This window comes from Colobus angolensis, unplaced genomic scaffold (genome assembly GCF_000951035.1).
Source record: "Colobus angolensis palliatus isolate OR3802 unplaced genomic scaffold, Cang.pa_1.0 Scaffold67, whole genome shotgun sequence".
Taxonomy (NCBI): Eukaryota; Metazoa; Chordata; class Mammalia; order Primates; family Cercopithecidae; genus Colobus; species Colobus angolensis.
This window is the reverse complement of record NW_012120376.1, coordinates 7,241,735-7,264,669: the sequence shown is the minus strand read 5'-3', so window position 1 is coordinate 7,264,669 and position 22,935 is coordinate 7,241,735. Positions and strand designations below refer to the sequence as shown.

At 46.7% G+C, this 22,935-nt stretch overlaps 2 protein-coding genes across 6 annotated transcripts in view; one reads left to right on the top strand and one right to left on the bottom strand.

Moving 5' to 3' along the window:
* Window positions 1–8,032: 8,032 nt before the first annotated feature.
* Window positions 8,033–10,547, top strand: SPRYD4 (SPRY domain containing 4). Its single transcript, XM_011926099.1, has 2 exons — window positions 8,033–8,222; window positions 8,586–10,547. The coding sequence occupies exons 1-2, from the start codon at window positions 8,138–8,140 to the stop codon at window positions 9,122–9,124; spliced, it is 624 nt and encodes a 207-aa protein (XP_011781489.1). The 5' UTR covers window positions 8,033–8,137; the 3' UTR covers window positions 9,125–10,547.
* Window positions 10,514–22,935, bottom strand: part of GLS2 (glutaminase 2 (liver, mitochondrial)) — a 19,450-nt gene continuing 7,028 nt past the window's right edge. For 2 of the 5 annotated variants that reach the window (XM_011926101.1, XM_011926102.1), the window contains exons 2-18: window positions 20,452–20,551; window positions 19,944–20,065; window positions 18,913–19,042; window positions 18,055–18,134; window positions 17,805–17,968; window positions 17,528–17,586; window positions 15,758–15,790; window positions 15,438–15,496; window positions 14,858–14,924; window positions 14,657–14,707; window positions 14,367–14,543; window positions 13,011–13,142; window positions 12,776–12,868; window positions 12,242–12,303; window positions 11,673–11,749; window positions 11,333–11,396; window positions 10,514–11,201 (exon numbers count right to left, since the gene is read on the bottom strand). In XM_011926101.1, coding sequence (XP_011781491.1) covers window positions 11,045–11,201; window positions 11,333–11,396; window positions 11,673–11,749; window positions 12,242–12,303; window positions 12,776–12,868; window positions 13,011–13,142; window positions 14,367–14,543; window positions 14,657–14,707; window positions 14,858–14,924; window positions 15,438–15,496; window positions 15,758–15,790; window positions 17,528–17,586; window positions 17,805–17,968; window positions 18,055–18,134; window positions 18,913–19,042; window positions 19,944–20,065; window positions 20,452–20,551 — 1,627 coding nt within the window. In that variant the 3' untranslated portion in view covers window positions 10,514–11,044. Of the gene's footprint in view, window positions 11,202–11,332; window positions 11,397–11,672; window positions 11,750–12,241; window positions 12,304–12,775; window positions 12,869–13,010; window positions 13,143–14,366; window positions 14,544–14,656; window positions 14,708–14,857; window positions 14,997–15,437; window positions 15,497–15,757; window positions 15,791–17,527; window positions 17,587–17,804; window positions 17,969–18,054; window positions 18,135–18,912; window positions 19,043–19,943; window positions 20,066–20,451; window positions 20,552–22,935 lie in introns of all 5 variants that reach the window. The other 3 variants (XM_011926100.1, XM_011926103.1, XM_011926104.1) reach the window with 3 other exon arrangements.

Below are 22,935 nucleotides of genomic sequence, written 5' to 3'. Positions count from 1 at the left end.
GTGAACCCGGGAGGCAGAGCTTGCAGTGAGCGGAGATTGCACTACTGCACTCCAGCCTGGGTGACAAAGTGAGACTCCGTCTCAAAAACAAAAAACAGAAAACAAAAAAAGGCTGTGTCTCCCTTCAGAAGTGGGATGCACCTGTAGTCTTAGTTACTTGGGAGGCTGAGGCGGGGATCTGTGATGGTGCCACTGCACTCCAGCCTGGACAACAGAGTGAGACCCTGTCTCAAAACAACACAAAATAACCAGGCCTCAGCCTGGTTCACTGAGCCTGTGGAGGTTGAGGCTGCAGTGGGCCATAATTGTGCTACTGCTCTCCAGCCTGGACCACAAAGTGAGACTCTGTCTTAAAAAACAAAACAAAACAAAAACAAAAACAAAAGAAAAAAAATCTGCAAAGGAAGGTGACTTTGGAGAATTGCCTAGGAGTAAGGAGATTTCTGGGGTGTAACCCTCCTGGTTGATGCCAGGACACACTCCAATTCATCTTCATCTTTTTTTCTGGTTCACTTGTTCCCCCCGTAGCTATTATTCTACTTCATTCTCGTATTTGGAGTTCTTTTCAGAGGTTGCATCCTCTCTAGTGATTTCATTGTAGATGAATGGAGATGCAGTCCTCAGGGACTAGGTGACTATCCATCTCTGCTTCTACCATGCAGAATCTCTATGTTTTTAGCTATATATTCTCCACTTTTCTTCTGGCCTTAAGTAAGTATGCAAATATTTTTGACAACAGGAACTGTGAAAATGGAGAAAGAATGTGTAAAATAACAAATCTGAGTAATTACAAAGTTATTATAAATCTTAATGACTCCAGCAGTAATCACCCTGAATTCTCATTTATCTCTACACTTAACTGAGTTATCTCTTGATTACTAATCATCAGTCTTTCAAACTTTAGGACAGTGACAGTGATCCTAGCTTACTCCCCACTTCAATAAGGAATGTTCCATTGCTCAGTCCCAGAGAGTGCTATACAACCATAATGGGTTGCAAGTGGGTCTATATAGCTTAGGAAATCTGCAAGCAGAGCTATTTTTCTTGCTCTGTTCCTCCACAGTGGGTCCCATGTGGTTATCATAGTCACCTCTAAGGATGTCCAGGACTGACTCACCATCTTACTGCAGCTACTCCCTAGCCAGCCCATATTATCAGGACCTGAAGAATACATCAGGTTTGAGTTCCATAAACAATCTACGCTGGACAGGTGTGGTGGCTCATTCCTGTAACCTCAACACTTCAGGAGGCCAAGGCAGGAGGATTACCTTGTCAGGAGTTCAAGATCAGCTTGGGCAACATAGCAAGACCCTGTCTCTATAAGAAATTTTTAAAAATTAGAGGGATTGGTGGCACGTGCCTATAGTCTTAGCTACTCAGGAGGCTGAGGTGGAAAGATCACTTCAGTCCAGGAATTCAAGTCTACAGTGAGCTATGATTATGTCACTGCATTCCAGCCTGGGTGACGGAGTGAGACTCTGTTTCTTTAAAAGAAAACAAAATAGTACTTTATTGCCTATCTGGCCAGGTTGTAAAAATATAAACAAATGTAAATATATAAATAAATTATATATATGAAAATAAATAAATAAAATGTAAAAGGAAAATTAGCTAGTCATGGTGACTCATGCCTGTAATCCCAGCACTTTGGGAGGCCAAGGCAGGAGGATGACCTGAGGCCAGGAGTTCAAGGCTGCACTGAGCTTATGGCACCACTGCACTTCAGCCTTGGCAACAGAGGGAGACTCTGTTCAAAACAATAAATAAAGGCCAGGCACAGGGGTTCACGCCTGTAATCCTAGCACTCTGGGAGGCCGAGGCGGGTGGATCACTTGAGGTCAGAAGTTCGAGACCAGCCTGGCCAATATGATGAAGCCTGTCTCTACTAAAAATACAAAAATTAGCTGGGCATGGTGGTATATGCCTGTAGTCCCAGCTACTTGGAAGGCTGAGGCAGGAGAATGACTTGAAGCTGGGAGGCAGAGGTTGCAGTGAGCTGAGATCATGCCATTGCACTCCAGCCTGGGTGACATAACAAGACTACATCTCAAAAAAAAAGAAAAAAAAAGAAAAAAGAAAGAAAGAAAGAAAAAAGAAGTAAATAAAATAAAAATAATAAAAACAAAATAAAATAAATAAAAATAAATGAGCTAGGTGCAGCAGCACATGCCTGTAGTCCCTGCCATTTGGGAGCCTGAGGTTAAGGATTGCTTGTGCCCAGGAATTTAAATCCAGCCTGGACAATGTAGCCAGACCCTGTCTCTTAAAAAAAAAAATCAAAGTGTAAATGAATTGATGTGTGAATCACATATAAACATAATTTATTATTATCACATATTGAACATCCTCTCTAGTGATTTCATTGTAGATGAATGGAGATGCAGTCCTCAGGGACTAGGTGACTATCCATCTCTGCTTCCACCATGCAGAATCTCTATCCCAGCCCCATACTCAGAATGCCAGGTCAGCATGTAACCCCGCTCCATTGTGTGGACAGTTTCAGCAGGACAAAGGCCCCAGCACAGCACAAGCCAGCCCAGCAGCCCCTTTGGCTAGCTCCTGAGGCCCTCCCCACCCCCGCCCTTCTCTCTCTTTCTCTGGTTATGCTTTGCTGACTGCTGACTACTGGCAAAGTCCAGAACAATCACCAAGCACTGAGTGCATCATCTTTCTCCCAACCATAGTTAAGAGATCCAATTAGCACTTGGATCAGGCCAGGGCTCCCACGAGTTAGAAATGGGATAATCCAAGAAATTAAGTAATAAAGAGATTAGCCCACCCTTGCCTCCTCCTTTCTTTTCCAAGGACGTCAGATACAGCTTCAAGCCAGGCAGACCAATGCTCACTATGGGTCAGGTTGTATTCTAAGCATTTTATATTTATCTCATGTATTGGTATTTTTTAGGGTTATGCCTTCAGTTTTTTCCCTACTTACTCTATACCCTCTCTTTGGATGACCTCATCTACATCTACATCCACCTCATCCTTGAGATGTATATCCATATATCTATAGAACATTTCACCTGGTTGTCTCACAGACACCTCAATTTAGCCTGTCTAAAACTTCACTGATTATCTTCTCATCCAAACATGCTTCTCCTTCTGCATTCCCTTATTAACTCAGAAAGTCAGAAACTTATGAATCAGCTTTGACACCTTCCCTCATCCTCTCACTTCCATCTAATGTCACCAAAGCTCCAAGAATTCTACCTCTTAGTTAACTGAGTCCGCACCACATTTCACCTGAGAACTCTAGCGGTCTCAGACCCTGTTTGTCCCTGTTTCTAGTCTTGTTCCTTCCAATTCATTCTCCATATTGCTGCCAGCTTCATCTTTATATGGTAGCTGTAATTTGTAACTTCTCTGTGTTCCCTTCAACAGCTCCTGAATGCCTGAAAGACAGTGTAAACTCCTTCTCATGGCATGTAAGCCACTTCATCATCCAGCCTCAACTTTTCCAACTGCTTTCCTTGTCTCCCCAACATGAGACTTTGGCAATATTGTGTTCCCTGTGGTTCCTTCTAATACTTTGTTCTAAATTTCATAACCCAGTGCGTTAGTCTAAGCTGTTCCTGTTGCCTCAATGTCTTTCCCGTTTTGTGTTAAGTAAAATTCTATCATATTCCAATTATTTTGCATTAAAGTTAAGAATTATAGGCCAGGTGTGGTCAGCACTTTGGGAGGCTGAGGTGGGTGGATCACTGGAGGCCAGGAGTTCGAGACCAGCCTGGGCAACATGGCAAAACCCTGTCTCTACTAAAAATACAAAAAATTAGCCAGGCGTGGTGGTGCACATCTGTGATCCCAACTACTTGGATGACTGAGGCAGGAGAACTGCTTGAACCTAGGAGGCGGAGTTTGCAGTGAGCTGAACTGTACTCCAGCCTAGGTGACAGAGTGAGAATCTGTTTCAAAAAAAACAAAGACTTATAATTACAATGAGCAACGAGGCAGGTAAATTATCTGAATGAGAAAGGTAAGTTTATTAAATGAATGGTCAGCCTGTAAAAGTGAAATAATACGAGAGATGAAAAGCAAGGCTATTCCCTGAATAAGGAATAAAGTAATGGATGTATCTTAAGTGACAGTGTGAGGGATGTGTAGTGATTGCTTCAGCTCTCACAGGAACCAAAGGGGAAATCCTACAGAAACACAATCCTGGGACCTTCTCATTACTACCAAAATGCCAAGTATTGACAGAGCAGGACTTTGCTGAAGGAAATCTCTCCCCACGTTTTGTTCCTAGGCTTAAAACGAAACCCGGCTCTCTTCTCACATTGTTTAGCTGACTCAAAAGTCTGGGCCATGCTGACTCCTGGTGGAGACAATGGGCCACTGCACTCCAAACTGGTGGCGAGGTCGGGCGCGGCAGTTCACCTCTGTAATCCCAGCGCTTTGGGAGGCCGAGATGGGCGGATTGCTTGAGGACAGGGGTCCAAGACCAGCCCGGCCAAAATGGTGAAACCCTGTCTGTATTAAAAATACAAAAAATTAGCCAGGCGTGATGGTGCATGCCTGTAGTCCCAGCTACTCAGGAGGCTGAGGCAGGAGAATCGCTTGAACCCAGGTGGCGGAGGTTGCAGTGAGTTGAGATCACGCCACTGCACTGCAGCCTGGGCGACACAGCCAGACTCTGTCTCAAAAGAAAAAAGAAAAAAACTGGTGGAGAGAATGAGCCACTGCACTCCAAAAAATGTGGGAACAAAACTTTTTTTTTTTTTTTCAGACAGGGTCTTGCTTTGTTGCCCAGGTTCACTGTATCCTCAACCTCCTGGGCTCAAGCAATCCTCGTGCCTCAGCTTCCCAATTAGCTGGGACTACAGGTGTGTGCTACCACACCTGGCTAATTCTAAAATTTATTTTGTAGAGATAGGGTCTCCCTATGTTGCCCAGGCTGGTCTCGAACTCCTGGGCTCAAGTGATCCTCTCACCTCAGCCTCCCAAAATGCTGGGATTACAGGCATGAGCTACCGCGCCCAACCACCCTCTACTTTTATACTCATTTGTTTTAATGAGCACATATTCTGTGCTAAAGGGAACACTAGGCCCTGGGGCACAGAGAATACAGTATTTAATCACCTTTCTTAAGAATTCACAGTCTAATGGGTGATATAGTTTCTCTCCGCAGCACTGGGGAGAATGGAGACCAGTTAGAAGGCTGATGCAGTTGATGGTGGGGGCTGGGTAGGAGTAGGGGGAATGTGATAGGGATTCAGTGACAATCAGTTATGTGAGAGGAGACAGACAAGTCAAGGACTCCATGGTTTCTGGGCAACTGGCTGAATATGGGTTGCAATTCATGAGATTCCCTCACTTGCTTAACCATTTCTGCTTTTCAAGCCATAGCTATGGCTTTTGGGAAGTCTCTTCCCACCTTTCCATATACTAAATCAGAGGCTTCACCTTTGTTTCCTTTGCATCCTGTATGACTTCAATCATGGCACCTAGTGAATCATACTGCAATGGCCCTGTGAACCCTTGAAGAAATCATGTTTTGTGAAAATGAACAAAGAAGGTAGGCAGCAGTCATATCACGTAAAGCCTTGTGACCATGCAAGGGAATTTGAGGCAGGCACCTTAAAGGATTTAAGCAGGGAGGTGGCATGTCTGACTGTAATGCCAACATTGAATTAGAAGCAGATAAATAGAAGCTCGCAGATCAGCTTAGAAGCTACTCACATTTCTACATTGAAATGAGAAAGCCTTGGCCGGGCGTGGTAGCTCATGCCTGTAATCCCAGAACTTTGAGAGGCAGAGGCGGGTGGATTATCTGAGGTCAGGAGTTTGAGAAAAGCCTGGCCAACATGGCAAAACCCTATCTCTACTAAAAACACAAAATTAGCCGGGCATGGTGGTGGGTGCCTGTAGTCCCAACTACTTGGGAGGCTGAGGCAGGAGAATCACTTGAACCTGGGCAGTGGAGGTTACAGTGCGCTGAGATTATGCCACTGCACTCCAGCCTGGGTGACAAAGCGAGACTCCGTCTCAGTGAAAAAAAAAAAAAAAGAAAAGAAAAGAAATAAGAAAGGCTTAAGGTCAAGGATGACAGTGGCCTGAATTAGGGCCATGTCCACGATTCAAGGCAGTTAGAATTCTGGGAGAGGAGGAAGAATTTTTGGTTAATTATTTAGGCTTTTAAGTATCTAGGCCAGAGGCCAGGTGTGGTGGCTCACACCTGTAATCCCAGCACTTTGGGAGGGTGAGGTGGGTGGATCAGGAGTCTGAGACCAGACTGGCCAACATGGTGAAACCCTGTCTCTATTAAAAATACAAAAATTAGGCCAGGCGCAGTGACTCACACCTGTAATCCCAGCACTTCCGGAGGCTGAGGTGGGTGGGTCACCTGAGGTCAGGAGTTCAAGACCAGCCTGACCAATATGGTGAAACCCTGTCTCTACTAAAAATACAAAAATAGCCAGATGTAGTGGCATGTGCCTATAGTCCCAGGTACTCAGGAGGCTGAGACAAGAGAATTCCTTGTACCTGGGAGGCAGAGGTTACAGTGAGCCAAGGTCGTACCACTGCACTCCAGCCTGGGCAACAGAGTAAGACTCAGTCTCCAAAAAAAAACAAACAAAAAACAAAAAACAAATTACCTGGATCTGGTTGGCGGGCACCTGTAATTCCGGCTACTCAGGAGGCTGAGACAGGAGAATTGCTTGAACCCCATAGGCGGAGGCTGCAGTTAGCCAAGATCAAACCACTGTACTCCAGCCTGGGTGATAGAATGACACTACGTCTCAAAATATAAATTTAAAAAACATATATCTAAAATCCTTTTTTTGAGGGATAGGAGGATGGAGGTGGGATGTATGTTGATATTGCACTGGCCAGCAGAACCTTGAGAAGTGGATTGATTAAAAAAAATGTAGGCCTGGCATGGTGGCTAATACCTGTAATCACAGCGCTTTGGGAGGCAAAGGTGGAAGGATGGCTTGAGCCCAAGAATTCGAGAACAGCCGGGGCAACAAAGTGAAACTCTCGTTTCCTCAAAAAAGTTCACCGGGCATGGTGCCTGCACTTGTGGTCCCAGCTACACAGGAGGCTATAGCAGGAATATCGCTTATGCCTGGGAGATGAAGGCTGCAGTGAGCTGTGTTCGCGCCACTGTGCTGCATGCAGCCTGGGTGACAGAATGAGACGCTGTCTCAAAAAACAAAATAAAATGGAATGCAGATCTAAATGTTAAATATAGGCTGTTCGTAATCTCCTACCTCATACACTAAACCAAAATATTGCTACTTTTGGTTAAGTTCAGAAAACTGAATGCTGAGTTAAACTATCCGTTTCTAGCCTTGAACGTACAAAACCAACATTAACAGTATTTATGTATTTAGTACTAATTATAAACAACTGTGAATTACCCAATGGTTGCTATTTGCCAATATATATCTAGATTCTTCTTCTTCTTCTTTTTTTTTTTTTCTTTTTGAGATGGAGTCTTGCTCTGTCACCAGGCTGGAGTGCAGTGGCAGGATATCGGCTCACTGCAACCTCCGACTCCCTGGTTCCAACGATTCTCCTGCCTCAGCCTCCCGGGTAGCTGGGAATACAGCGCGCGCCACCATGCCCGGCTAATTTTTGTACTTTTAGTAGAGGCGGGGTTTCACCATGTTAGCCAGGATGGTTTTGATCTCCTGACCTCATGATCCGCCTGCCTCGGCCTCCCAAAGTGCTGGGATTACAGGCGTGAGCCACCGCGCCCGGCCTAGATTATCCTCACTTAATTATTACTAAGGTCTGTATATAATTTCTAGTTTAAAAATGAGAACACTAAGGCTCAGAAAAGTGGAATGAGTTGCCCAAACTCACACAGTGAAGCCGGGATCAAAGCTAATTACAGTACTGTTTAATTTTAAAATCTATACTTTTAAGCATCTGGCAACACTACATCTCTAAAAGTTTTATGTAGTTCAAATGTGAGCGGCGTCCATCTACGCAGAAAAACTGAATAAACAGCATCAACCACCGGGTAAAATCAGAACAGAAACCGCTAACGCGGCGGCCTCCCGCAGGGCGTTGCTCCTACGTCATAACACTGCGCGGCCGCCCCTCGCGCACCACGTGCTAGGGGAGCAGGCGGGCAGATGGTTGAGTCTGTAAGCGGGAGGCGTGCCCAGCTCATCCATGGCGCAAGATGGCGCTGCTCTTTGCACGTTCTTTGCGCTTGTGCCGCTGGGGAGCCAAACGATTGGGAGTTGCCTCCACAGAGGCCCAGAGAGGTAGGATTATCTCTTTTTACTCTTTTACCTCCAGGATGGCTTCCGTCTATTATTCCCAGACCCGACTCCGAGAAGCAATTCCAACCCTCTCGGGTCTTTTCCTTCCCCCACCTGCCTTGGTCTCTAGATTCCAAATCTGTGACACCATTTGGTTTCTTTAAATTCCGGGACTTCCTCAATCCGAGTTTTTCAGCTCCATGGGCTATCCATACTAAAGCGACCCCCCGACTCTCTTGCCCGCTTGGCATTCTGACTCTTCCCTAGTTGCTCGTGTCTCATGACTGCCTGCCTCAGATCTGAATATATCACCAGCCCAAGGGTTCTAGCCCCTGTTATTATCCCGTCTTTTTGCTCTGCCCGCAGGCGTCAGTTTCAAATTGGAAGAAAAAACCGCCCACAGCAGCCTGGCACTCTTCAGAGGTGATACGGGTGTCAAATATGGCTTGGTGGGATTGGAGCCCACCAAGGTGGCCTTGAATGTGGAGCGCTTCCGGGAGTGGGCAGTGGTGCTGGCAGACACAGCGGTCACCAGTGGCAGACACTACTGGGAAGTGACAGTGAAGCGCTCCCAGCAGTTCCGGATAGGAGTGGCAGATGTGGACATGTCCCGGGATAGCTGCATTGGTGTTGATGATCGTTCCTGGGTGTTCACCTATGCCCAGCGCAAGTGGTACACCATGTTGGCCAACGAGAAAGCCCCAATTGAGGGTATTGGGCAGCCAGAGAAGGTGGGGCTGCTGCTGGAGTATGAGGCCCAGAAGCTGAGCCTGGTGGATGTGAGCCAGGTCTCTGTGGTTCACACGCTACAGACAGATTTCCGGGGTCCAGTGGTGCCTGCCTTTGCTCTCTGGGATGGAGAGCTGCTGACCCATTCAGGGCTTGAGGTGCCCCCGGGCCTCTAGTATTTCCATTACTGAAGTCCCTAATCACGCTCTTGGCCAGCCTCCTTTTGAAAATGTCTGAAACCTTTTTACTTTGCCTCAAGCAACCTCTAGCTCCCGCAGTTCAATGTTGGGTCCTTTGTGCAATATCATAATCATCTTCCTCATCCCCTACCTTGTGAAAGCTAGGCATACAGCCAAACCCTCCGTCTCCCACCCACCAACTACTGCCAATTTCCTAGGCTACCATGGGTGATACATCTTCCCTGACCTGCTTCCTTCAGTCCCTCTGCTTCCCTTTGCCCAGACCTTTCTCAGACTGTATTCCATCCTGGGGTCTTATCATTCAGCTTTGTTTGAATTTATTAATCACCATGATACCTCTCCTTCCCTTTGTCCACATGTAACTTGTTTGTTCTTGGGGCTCTACCAGATCGCTGAAGAGTAAATCCTTTCTACCTCTGGCTGAAGGAGTGGTGCAGTCAATGACTTGGCCCTTTTTCTACAGCACATTCAGAGTTTGGGCTCTGGCTCCCTCAGTAAGTGCTTTATTAACTCAGTGTGTCAAAATGAAAACAGAGCCCTCCTTCCCCAGTAGCTCAGTGCCATAGACCTTCAGCCCCAGACAGCTGTAGCTATCCTTACCCTGAGTCCATCTACCTTAATCTATACCTCTGACACCCAGCCAGTCTGTCATAATCATTATCCCAGTTATAACCATGACCAAAGGGGAAGAGAGACACTTGGGGGATATCTAGGGTATGAGTGCTAGAAACTGTTGATTCTTTTATTTATTTTTTGAGACAGTCTCACTCTGTCACACAGACTGGAGTGCAGTGGCATGATCTCGGCTCACTGCAACCTCTGCCTTCAGGGTTCAAGCGACTCTCGTGCCTCAGCCTCCTGAATAGCTGGGATTACAGGTGTATGCCACCATGCCCGTCTAATTTTTATATTTTTAGTAGAGATGGGGTTTTGCCACGTTGGCCAGGCTGGTCTCAAACTCCTGGCCTCATGTGATCCACCCACCTTGGCCTCCCAAAGTGCTGGGATTACAGGTGTGAGCCACCACGCCCAGCCAAAACTGTTTATACTTGAGAAGTTCCATCTTCATTTCTGCCAGAGTTGGAACTTCCTGAGGAAGGAGGAAGGCCTGAGGTTTTTTTGCACAATCTGTTTCAGAGCCTGTTTAGACTCAAACCTACACTTCCCTTGGCAGCAGAATATACTTAACCTAAAGCAGTATTTGGAGTTGAGAAAAACCTGGCAGGGTAAGTGAATATGTACCATTTGGTAGAGTAGGTAGAGAAGCTGTGCTCTGAGCCTGTGATTCCATCTTTTTCTACCTTCTATGATGGTGATGAAGCTAGATACCCCTAGGGAAGAAAGAAGGACTGGGTTTAGCAAAAATGATTTGATAATTAAAGTTTATTTGAACACAAAATACTTTGTCTATAAAATTGCCTGTTAGCAGTAGCAGCAGTATGTCCTGGCCAAGGGGAGTAGATCTCTCTAGACTACTAAAGCCATGTACATAGCCATTTCCACTTCCCATATTCTGTGGATATATACATGTGCATGGTAGCTAGAGTCCCTCCACCAGAATGTCTCTCTCAGGATGGTTTCTTCAGGGAGAGGAAGAGGAGACCTGGATGAAGAGCTGGGATGGTTTTGAGTGGGGCAAGCCATTAGGCTGTACCTTGAAGCCCATTCTCTCTGGATAGCTCTACTGCAGGTGTCTACTGAGGCCCTTCTCTGTACTCTGTCTGCTGAGGGAATGGGGTATTTTGACTCTCATAGAAAGCACTAGCCTAAGTCACCACATGACTGCTTGGTCCCCACTGAAGCAGTGTAGCTCTCCATAGCATTTTTGGTGGTTATGGATTACATGTGTGGCCAGCTCGTGCTTTTTCTTGAGCAGGGTCTCTCCATGACCTGTGCTCATACCATGCTTTCTAAGTTCTCTTTAGACAGGGCCTCAGCTGCTGCCTCAGCCTGAGTGTCAGAGAGTGTGTAGGAATCCTGGTAATCTTGAAGCAGTTTGACCACCTCCAGATGGTTGAACTGCACAGCATCATCCAGGGGAATGTTGCCCCATCTGAAAGGAATAATGATATGATCAGGCAAAGGAGACATGGAGAGTGTGGTGGTTGTATGTATTTGCATGGTGGCTGGAGGGTAGGTAGAGAAGCTGTGCCCACCCTCCTCCACTTTTAGCCTAATACTCACCTGTCCTTGACAAAAGGATTCACTTTGCAAGCCTCGATCAGGAATTTAACAACTTCGATGTGTCCTAGGAATACGGGCAGAAGGAAAATGAGAAGGCACAGGTCTTGAAACCTTTGGTGCAGACACTTAGCCACTGAAGTCTTTACCAAGAGGGGAGTGGAAAAGGCTTCTTCCCATTTTGTATCCTGCAGCACCCAGTAATAGTCTAGCTGCAAAGCAAAGGGTGTCTAGATAAAACTAGTTGCTGCCCCTATAACCTTGAGAGCACATATAACGAAGGAACTTTTGGTGAAAAAGAAAGGGTCTTATGATTATCCTCCCATCCTTAACCCTTCAGTACCTTCAGCTGCAGCAACATGCAGAGCTGTGCGTGAGTCATAGTCTTTCTGTTCCATATCCATGGCTGACAAGGCAAACCTGAGGGTAGTGGGAAAGCAGCTAGAGTTGCCTAGATCAGACTGGAATCACAGGTGTTCTTTGTGAACTGGTGTCAGACTGGATGAGTTTCAGAGAAAGTGAAATAGCCTATACCCAGATTTGTAGGCTCTCAATCTTTTTTCCATACCCAGATGAGACTGTTATACCCATATTAGAGAGATGGGAATGTGATGCTGCCAGAAATATCACTCACTGCCTACCTGTGGTAAGTGCCCATTGGAGGCAGGGTACCTACTTCCTCGGACTCTGCTCTTAATGCTCAATAACAACGGCTAACGTGAATTATAGAGCAGGCAGTTTACTTTAAAATTTAAAATCTCCTTTTTAAAAAAAATCTAATTTAAATGCAATCTATATCCATTCTGTCTAATTCCAAAGCTGAAGCACTTAACTATTTTGCTATGCTGCCTCCCAGTAAAATCTCCGACCAGGAGTATTTTATTGTGTGTATTTGGTCAACAGTAGCTTTACCTTCGAAGAGCTGAGACATCACCACTGTAGGCCGCAAATAACAGGTTGACCACAGTCTTGTTCTGGAACACAGATCATACCCTCCTGACATTAACTGAACTCACCTATGTCAGCTCTGCCCTGTGACCTTCCTCCATGGGGGCTTAGTCAAGGGTATTGCTGAAGTGTTATGGAGTGTGCTACTCTGAAATATTTTTTGTTTTTTTGTTTTTGTTTTTGAGACAGAGTCTTGCTCTGTCGTCCAGACTGGAGTGTAGTGGCGTGATCTTGGGTCACTGCAACCTCCACCTCCCGGTTTCAAGCGATTCTCCTGCCTCAGCCTCCCAAGTAGTGGGACCACAGGCGCGTGCCACCATGTCCAGCTAATTTTTTGTATTTTCAGTAGAGACAGGGTTTCACCATGTTAGCCAGGATGGTCTTGATTTGACCTCGTGATCCGCCCGCCTCGGCCTCTCAAACTTCTGGGATTACAGGTGTGAGCCACTGCACCTGGCCTTTGAAATATTCTTACAAGCCACCTGGAGTTTTCCTTACCCGAACTTCTCCCCCTTCACGCCGTGGGTCTAACTTCCGAGCACAGTGCCTCAGGTTGTCATAGTTGTGGAAATTGAAGAGAGACACCAACTTCTAGAATTGTAAGCCAAAGATACTGTGTATTTACTCCTTACACTTAGTAGGAGCTCAAAATTGTTTTATTAAAATAAAAGTGGTACCATTAAACAAATTTATTGCTTCAAAAATATTAAGTACTATATGCAAAGCATCTCACCTGGCAGAAGTTGGTCCCCCTATAGCTATTCCCCAGCTTGTCCAATGGGGGTGACAGGCACATCATTCCCATGACATTGGGTACCACCAGGAGGATGGCTCCTGATACAGCTGACTTGGCTGGCAGGCCCACCTGGGGAACAGAATTGAAGCTGAGGATGATGTGGGTGTGCCCCAAATCAGATAAACAAGTTAGGCTGTACTCTTAACAAGTTTACAAATGACTGCATGGCCACAACCCACCTCAACCTTTTGGCTTGTTAATTAGCTTCTTTTATTACTCCTGTCCTTTCCTTCTCTTAAAATTCATTGATTCAGCTAGAAAATATTTTTTGAAATACAGCATTCTCTGCTGGACTCTGTGCTAGAACTAGCATTCTGGTATTAGGAGATAGGTAATAAACAGGTAAATAAATAGTCAAGTAATTTTTAAAGTAATTGTGATAAATAGAAGAAGTAGGGTGCTGTAAATAGAGGTAGAAGGGGGCCAACGTGAGATAGGGTGATCAGAAAAGTCTTTCTTTGGAAATGACATCTAAGCTGAGACCTCAAGGAGAAGAGCCAGCAATGTGAAGCACAATTCAGGAGCTGCAATATCTCTCGGGTTTTTTTGTTTTTTTTTTTTCTATTTCTTTTTTTGAGATGGAGTTTTGCTCTTGTTGCCCAGGCTAGAGTGCAATGGCACAATTTCGGCTCACTGCAACCTTCACCTCCCAGGTTCAAGCAATTCTCCTGCCTCAGCCTCCCAAGTAGCTGGGATTACAGGTGCACACCACCACTCCCAGCTAATTTTTTGTATTTAGTAGAGATGGGGTTTCACCACGTAGGTCAGGCTGGTCTTGCACTCCTGACCTCAGGTGATCCACCCACCTCAGCCTCCCAAAGAAATCTCTTTTTTTTTTTTTTTTTTGAGACAGAGTCCTGCTCTGTTGCCCAGGCTGGAGTGCAGTGGCGCAATCTCGGCTCACTGCAAGCTCCGCCTCCCGGGTTCACGACATTCTCCTGCTTCAGCCTCCCAAGTAGCTGGGACGACAGGTGCCTACCACCATTGGCCCGTCTAATTTTCTGTGTTAGCCAGGATGGTCTCGGTCTCCTGACCTCGGATCTGCCCACCTTGGCCTCCCAAAGTGCTGAGATTACAGGCGTGAGCCACCGCGCCCAGCCAGACATCTCTTTATATATTCAAGGAACTTGGTGTTTTTGAGAAACTCATCTAAGGAGTCTCAACCTAATTGCCTTCCTGGAAGTTAGTGAATGAGAGGCAGGAACAAGCTTCCACCTCTATCTTCAGAGAGTCAATGTTCTCTCTTGTTAGCACTGGGTGCATGACAGATGGATGGCAGAGCCAGAAACTCACGTGGAAGGCAAACTGGCCAGAGAAGTCATACATGCCACAGGAATGCATGAGGCTGAGGGTGTTCCGCACTGCTTCAGCACTCAGCACACTCTCGCCTGTGATGGGGCAGATCCCACCATTGGCGAGGGTGGCTGCCATGACACTGCCTGATTCACAAGTGACCTCCACAGAGCACAGCTATGAAAACAAAGAATAGGTGAAGATGTGATGTGAACCTGTACATGGTACCCTCGGGTGTAGGGCAAGGACAGTCTGTCCTGTTCCCTCGGCCCTGAGCAGTGTTTTCTTACCTGGAAGTAGAGATCAAGGGCAGCCATCATGTCCACCCCCTTAGGAAAGCACTGCAAGGAAGAGAGGGGAGAGCATTTCTCTTCAGGACATCAGCAGCCCTTTCACATTGTCAGGGTCTTGGCCGAAACCCCCAGCCCCTACTGCTCTTCCACTAGCAGCAGATTTCCCAGGGACTTTCTCTCCCAGCCTCTCCTGGTTACCTTCTTTTCCTTGAGATAATAGCCAATGGCATAATTCCGATCCCCTGTTTCCTTCTCCGACTGGAATCTGAAGCAAACACCCAATTTAGTACTTGAAGTTGGAGGAATAGGTGTTGGGACAAGGGGAAAATTACCCTCCCTGAGAGAGACAGAACTACATCACACCACAAACTAAATGAACCCCTTTATAACTTCTCATAGTAATATTAGAGGAAATTTCTGAACCTCAGCAAACACTCAGCATAGCTTTATTATAAAGTAAACCCAAACCAAACCCCCAAACTGTCTAGTCATCTAGTCTAGGAAAACTGGTGAAGTTTTTGGCTTTGAAAGTCTTGGCAAGAAAGGGCTTAGGCACAAACCATCACACTCTCTCATTACATACTAATTAGTAATGGAAAAAATTATTTTACAAGGTAAACAAATGTTGATGAAGGGACTCAGAGGAAGCTGGAGGGCCAAAGTTCCCCTGGGATTTCTTCCTCCTAAGATTCTCTCTCCCCCATTCCTCTTGTCCCCATCCTAAGTAAACACAGATACACCACAATGCTTTCAGTCAGTCCTCTGAACAGGGACTTACGTGGCATTGCTGAAACCCATGTATTCATTCCCAGCCATTTTGTTGAGATACTGCAACACCTGGAAGCGAAAAAGGGAAATTGAGGTCCACTTGACTAAGAAGCTCTATTAATACCTCACAGGCTGACTAGCCCTTCTGAACTCAGGTCTTGTCAAGCGGCTTTCCTCTCTGAGGCCAGTAGATTTCCACACTTCTGGAAATAAGGCTTCTAGTATGGGCTGGTGCACCTGGTAGTGGAGTTAGAGAGCCACTGGGGCAGCTGGAGAGGACAGCATGCTGTGGAGAAATGCAGCCAGGGGCCAAGTGGCAAGGGAACTTACAAAATCAAACTTCTCTGCTTTGTTGCAGTCCATCTGCAGAGAAAGAGAGAGATGTCAGTCTTCTAAGCCTAGGAGGATGACAGAGGGAAGGATCAGAAGGATCTAGTGGAGTTCAAGTGTTAGACTGGTCCTGCTGCTGCAAATGTGTTCAATTTTATAATGGCCTGTTTTGTTTTGTTTTTTTTTTTTTCCTGAAAACACCGCACTTCCATTGGCTCCTCTCTTTCTCTTGAGGCAGAGTCTTGCTTTTTCACCCAGGCTGGAGTGCAGTGGCATGATCGTGGCTCACTGCAGCTTCGACCTCCCAGGCTCAAGTGATCCTCCCACCTCAGCCTCTGAGTAGCTGGAATTACAGGCATGAGCCACCTTGCTGGGCCATTCCACTTCCATTCTCAATCCAAACCTTCATCCCTGACTCCCACCTTCATTTTCCCGACTCTAATCCTGTCTCCCAGCCCCACCCTGTCCCTGATCTCCATCCTCATTCCTTACACCCCATGCTAGACCTTTACTCTATCCCATTGGCCAGCATGATGGCTCATGCCTGTAATCTCAGCAATTTGGGGGGCCGAGGTGGGAGGATCGCTCGAGCCCAGGGGTTTGAGACCAGCCTGGGCAACATAGGAGAGACCCTGTCTCTCTCTCTATATAGATAGATAGATAGATAGATAGATAGATAGATAGATAGATAGATAGATAGATAGATAGATGATAGATAGTTTTTTTTTTTTTTGAGACGGAGTCTCGCTCTGTCACCTAGGCTGGAGTGCAGTGGCACAATCTCGGCTCAACTGCAAGCTCCGCCTTTCTCCTGCCTTAGCCTCCTGAGCAGCTGGAACCACAGGCACCCGCCACCACGCCTGGCTAATTTTTTGTATTTTTAGTAGAGACGGGGTTTCACCGTGCTAGCCAGGATGGTCTCCATCTCCTGACATCGTGATCCGCCCGCCTCGGCCTTGGCCTCCCAAAGTGCTGGGATTACAGGCGTGTGCTACCGCGCCTGGCCTCTATTTTTTTTTTTAAAGTTCCTACTTAGATGGGAATGGGGTGAGGCAGGTCCCAGATACAGGTTTGTAGATGGAGCCATCACAGAACAAGGGGAGAGACTCAGCCTCATTTCCTCACCCAGACTCATTGCTTACTCATGTGTCAATTACAGAGTCAATACCACAGGGACTGTGACACCTGAGTCCCTGGGGGGAGGATTCCTAACACCACCTTCCTCAGGAGGGGCTATGATTGGCCCGAGGGTGTTGCTGCCCAGCTGCTCCCAGGTTCTTGCTCAAGCTCTGGGAGACCTACAGCTGATGGGCTAGTTTGACACCCTGTTCAAGGCCAACTCACAGTTCCAGGTGACGTGAATAACTGCCCTGGCCTGGCCATTCACCCTTCCCTGCAGGTGTCCCACACCCAGAAATGGCCAGTCAGTGCCCAGTAGTGCTGTCCTCCCCTTGTCTCTGGCATTTGGCCCTTGGTCCTAGGCAGGGGTCAGGACCTGCTCACTTCTCTAAGAGTCAGGAAGCTCTAGGCTCTAGACTCATGGGTGGGGGCAGGGAACAGTACTAGTGGGGGTGAGGGAGGTGGTGCAGTCTCTTTTACTGACATCGTCAGCGTAACGTGTGGGTCCCTGCTGTGCCTCATGTGCCTTCTGGGGACCCTCAAAGGAATCAGAGCCCACCAGTCTCCCCAGAGAGCTGAACAAATATGAGGGATACAGGAACACAGGAGCTTAGAGGATAATACCTGTCAGAAGGTTAAGGTGGCACTGACCTTGATCAGGGAGCTGACAACAATGGCACCAGCATTGACCATGGGGTTATGGGGGATTCCTGGGGAAATACAAACCACCAAGAGTCTTAGCCACTGAACAAAGCCTCCCTGACAGCCCGCTCATTTTGTGGGTTAGACAAGAAAGATTGCTTGCTAGGGAGAAAGGCATGACAGGGCTAATCAGGAAGGGCAGAGAAACAAAAAAGGCTGGGGGATGGGGTGGGGGTAAGGAGGAGGGGACGGCCATAAGTACGGTCTGAGCCTTGGTAGTGCTCACCTTCCTCATTGAGGGAGAGCTTGTTGTAGCGCAGGCCACTAGGCTCTTTGCCCACAAACTTGTGCACGTAGTCAGTGCCTAGGGTGCTTATGGAGATGGCATAGGTGAGGGGCTTCACACAGGACTGCAGGCAGAAGGGGATCTTTGTATGACCCACAGAGTGCCTGGAGGCAGACAGAGGCCATGAAAGGGGTTGGCCTATGTTCAGCACCTGTGCCCTGCCTCCCCTTCCTCTTGCCCAGCATCTCACCGCTGACCATCCACAGTGCACAGGGAGACACCCCACAGGTCTGGGTTTGACTTGGCCAGCTGAGGGATGTAGGCTGCCACCTGGACATGAATGGGTAGAGAAAAGGGAGATGGATGTGGAGAAAAGGAACAGAGTTGAGGATGAGGGTAAAGAGAATCTTTTAGATAAAAGCTAAAATTCTGTCTTCTATAGGGCAAAGGGGTTCCCTCCTGCCTGTTGCTCCCAGAAATTCTGAGCCTTAAGTCCTAGAAGGCCATGTCTTTCTGTATCCCCAATCCTGTCGAGATAGCAGTAAAGCTAATGGAAGTTAAAAAAGGAGAATTCTGAGGTCACCTTCCCCTTTTGCTTCTTAGGCTCAATCTTTGAAGACTGTATTATAGACTCTTGATTCCCTCACCTGCTCTAGGAATCATGTGTATAGAAACACATGAAGCCAGGTCCCCATTTACAGAAGTTCTGCTTCTCATTTCTCATTCATAGGATTCCCAGCCGCAGGAAATCTCTGAGAAGCAAGGTATATCTAGGTGTGGTGGCTCATGCCTGTAATGCCAGCAGTTTGGGAGGCCGAGGTGGGTGGATCACTTGAGGTCAGGAGTTCGAGACCAGCCTGGCCAATATGGCAAAACCCCATCTCTACTAAAAATACAAAAATCAGCCAGGCATGGTGGCATATGCCAGCTACTCGGGAGGCTGAGACAGGAGAATCGCTTGAACCTGGCAGGTGGAGGCCGCAGTGAGCTGAGATTGCACCATTGCGCTCCAACCCGGGTGACAGAGCAAGACTCCATCTCAGAAAAAAAAAAAAGAGAGATATTTGGCCCAGGTCCCTGACCCCTCCCTTAGTCCCCTGGCTCTCACTTTGCCTCCAGTGAGCTCTTTGGCATCCTCAAAGATGCGATCCACATGGCCCGTGAACTCCTCAAAATCAGGAATGACAAACTTCTTTCGGAATGCCTGGGTCAGGAGCACAATGTTGCTGCTCACACACCTGGATCCCAGATACGATTGGATTAGGGGGCTAGAGAGATGCAGCTGGGACTCACTCTGGAGCCATGGAAATTGCGAATAAAGAAGGTTGAGTGGTCTTCCAGGTTGGGATCAACAGCTGTGTTACCTTTGGCAAATCAGTTTGCCTTTCTGTGTCTTAGTTTCCTTACCTGTAAAACGAGGGGTTTTAATGATGTGGAAAGACACTATGTCTTGGGATATGAGAAAAAAAAAATACCGGAATAATATGTATGTATGTTACCTTGATACTTAAAAAATTCTAAATCGGCCGGGCGCGGCGGCTCAAGCCTGTAATCCCAGCACTTTGGGAGGCCGAGACGGGCGGATCATGAGGTCAGGAGATCGAGACCATCCTGGCTAACACGGTGAAACCCCGTCTCTACTAAAAAATACAAAAAACTAGCCGGGCGTGGTGGCCGGCGCCTGTAGTCCCAGCTACTCAGGAGGCTGAGGCAGGAGAATGGCGTGAACCCGGGAGGCGGAGCTTGCAGTGAGCTGAGATCCGGCCACTGCACTCCAGCCTGGGCGACAGAGCAAGACTCCGTCTCAAAAAAAAAAAAAAAAAAATCCTAAATCATGGAAGTATATTTACATATATTCATGTATGTATGTCAATACATAGGACATTATCTAGAAGATACCCACTAATCTGTTAATATTTACTTTGGGGAAAAGAGGATAGGGATTGAGTAGGGAGGGAAAGGAGAACATGCATTTCTATATTGTTTGAACTCTTATAATGAGTATTCATGTGTAACTTATATAATAAGTAATAAAATGAGGAATTGAACTATACAATTCGCAAATTCCTCCCTGCTGTGAGAGTCTACGTCCACAGGACAGTTTTCAGAGAGCAGTGCCCTTGTTTCTGGGGCCCTCACTTTCGGAAGAGATCTCGGTCCAAGAGGCCACCACTACTGGACTCTTGGACCACACGGTGCATCTCGCTCATGCAGTCTTGGAGCCGAGGATCTGATGTCTGCAGCCCAGTGGCCTTTAGTGCCTTTAGAGGAAAGAAGAGATCAGAAAGGTCAGCTACAAGGACAGTGATGTACTCCTCATAATCTTTCCCAGTGGATACCCGATTAGCTGAACCCCAGCCACTACAATAGGTGGAACAAATGGGTTTGGAGAATAAGAAAGGAGGGGATGGAGCAACTCTGAAGGCTAACAAGGGTTTCCTGTCCTTTTTCCAGAGGGTTTAATCTTCTGACCCTGGGGCAGGGATGGGCTTGTCTTGTCAGCCTAGACATCTGGATTCTCATCCATCTGTATGCTTCACCCTCATGTAGCAACCCATTAGCTGCCCTGCACTTGTCATACCCTCGTTTCCCCACTTTTCAGAGATCTTAAGGAATTAGCATCCTGAACAGGTAGAGAGCAACTTACAGTGGTGAACTTGTGGATAGGGATTTGTTCCTGTCCTTCAGCAATAGTGTAGAAGAGCAAATCACCCAGGCGGGACAGCATGCCACTCTCTGATGAATCACTGGGGGCAGAGAATGGGGAGGAAAGTGGGGCCCGAGAACTGCTACCTGCTCCTCCTTCTGCAACATGGGCTTATAAGTAGGTGAGTGTCCTCATTCTATGCCTCCTCCTTAAACCATCTGATCTATCCCTATAAATCTAACTTTCATGTCTGTCCTAAGAAGTTGTAGATCTTTTCTCTAGCTTTTACTCCTGACTTTCAGATCTTTATTTTTAGCTCCCTTCTCACACTTCCACCTATAGGTGCCCCACAAGCACTGAAAACTCAGTATGTCCAAACCTGAGTCATCTCACCTCGTTCCCTCTTCTTCTCCTCTTGTTTCCCACCTGGGTTAACAGCATTACCACCCACCTGGGTGCCAAGCTGGAAATGTGGCATCATTTTGATAGTTTCCACACCTTAAGTCCATGCTTAGTTGGTCACCAACATTGGATGAATCTGCCTCATAATGTCTCAAATGCACCCTCTCTTCTCCTTTTCCCTGTGCCAGCATGCTGTAGTAGACCAGAGTTTGCCCCATAATAGCTGTGTGATCTTGAGCAGTTTGCTTAATATTGCTGAACTTGCTTCCTTATATAAGGGTAGTAATGTCTACTTCACCTGGGTGATGTGAGGCTTAAGATAAAAATTCCGTGAAAAACTGTCTGACACAAAGTAGATGTTCAATAAATCATGTATATCATCAGCTCCTTATTCCCTTTTACCTCATTGCCACTACACTCTCTTGACTTTCAATCCGTCTTTTTTTTTTTTTTTTTTGAGACAGAGTTTCACTCTTGTTGCTTCAATCCATCTTCTAAAATGTACTAGTGATCTTTTTTTTTTTTTTTGAAATGGAGTCCGGCTCTGTTGCCCAGGCTGGAGTGCAATGGTGCGATCTCAGCTCACTGCAACCTCCGCCTCCCGGGTTCAAGCGATTCTCCTGCCTCAGTCTCCTGAGTAGCTGGCATGACAAGTGTGTGCCACCACGCCCGGCTAATGTTTTTGTATTTTTAGTAGAGACGGGGTTTCACTATTTTGGTCAGGCTGGTCTGGAACTCCTTACCTTGTGATCCGCCTGCCTCGGTCTCCCAAAGTGCTGGGATTACAGGCATGAGCCACTACGCCCGGCCAAACTGTGCCAGCGATCTTTCTAAACTCAAATGTAATTTCTCTACTCAAAAACATTTGGTAACTCCCTATGCCTACAGATTAAGCTCTTGAAATAAGAAGTAGGCCAGGCGTGGTGGCTCACACCTGTAATCCCGGCACTTTGGGAGGCTGAGGTGGTTGGATCACCTGAGGTTAGGAGTTCAAGACCAGCTTGGCCAACATGGTGAAACCCCATCTCTATTAAAAATACAAAATTAACTGGGCGTGGTGGCACATGCCTGTAATCCCAGCTACTACAGAAGCTGAGGCAAGAGAATTGCTTGAACCTGCGAGGCGGAGGTTGCAGTGAGCTGAGATCTTGCCATTGCACTCTAGCGTGGGCAAAAAGAGCAAAACTCCGTCTCAAAACAAAAACTTGGTAGGCCATTAAAAGCTCTTTAAAACCTGCCAATTGGCCGGGCACGGTGGTTCACGTCTGTAATCCCTGCACTTTGGGAGGCCAAGGTGGGCAGATCACCTGAGGTCAGGAGTTCGAGACCAGACTGGCCAGCATGGTAAAACCCCATCTCTACTAAAAATACAAAAACTAGCCAGGCGTGATGATGGGCGCCTGTAATCTCAGCTACTTGGGAAGCTGAGGCAGGAGAATTGCCTGAGCCTGGGAGGTGGAGGTTACAGTCAGCGAAGATTGCGCCACTGTACTCCAGCCTGGGTGACAGAGTGAGACTTTGTGTCAAAAATAAATAAATAAATAAAATCTGCTCACTTAACTTACCTATTCCCCATCACGCCCACACACTCCAGATGTAACAGGCAATATAGATGGTTCACCAGAATGGGCCGGGAACTGTGAGGCTTCCTGGCCTTTGCTTATGCTATAACTTCTGCATAGAATGCCCTTTGCTTAGTATGGTCCTGCTCATTCTTCAAAGTCCAGATCAAATGTCGCCAACTCTGTAAAGGCTTCCCCAAACCTCCAGATATTGCTTATGCTGCCAGTTTGACACAACACACCATCATACTGACAGAAGAATCTCCCTTGCTCCACTGTTAGGTCTTTGTGTTTTATACATCTTTTTTATACATCTTTGTCTTCCTAGCACTGAGCAAAGTCCCTAGCACACAGTGGGTCTTCAATAAGAATTACTAAATTGTGTTGCTGGCAAGGTCCCTGTGCCCCAAAGTATCTCTCTGGCTTATAGCACCTAAAATTCCAGGTACTGAAGACTTCTTAGTTTTCAAGATTTCCATTAATATGTTAAAATATTTAGAAGAGTTTTTTTTTTTTTTTT

What these genes read in the sequence shown, in the direction of transcription:
- SPRYD4 (XM_011926099.1), top strand. Translation starts at nt 8,138, where the DNA reads ATGGCGCTGCTCTTTGCACGTTCTTTGCGCTTGTGCCGCTGGGGAGCC. An exon ending in CTCCACAGAGGCCCAGAGAG is followed by an intron (nt 8,223 to 8,585) that starts GTAGGATTATCT and finishes CTCTGCCCGCAG; the next exon opens with GCGTCAGTTTCAAATTGGAA.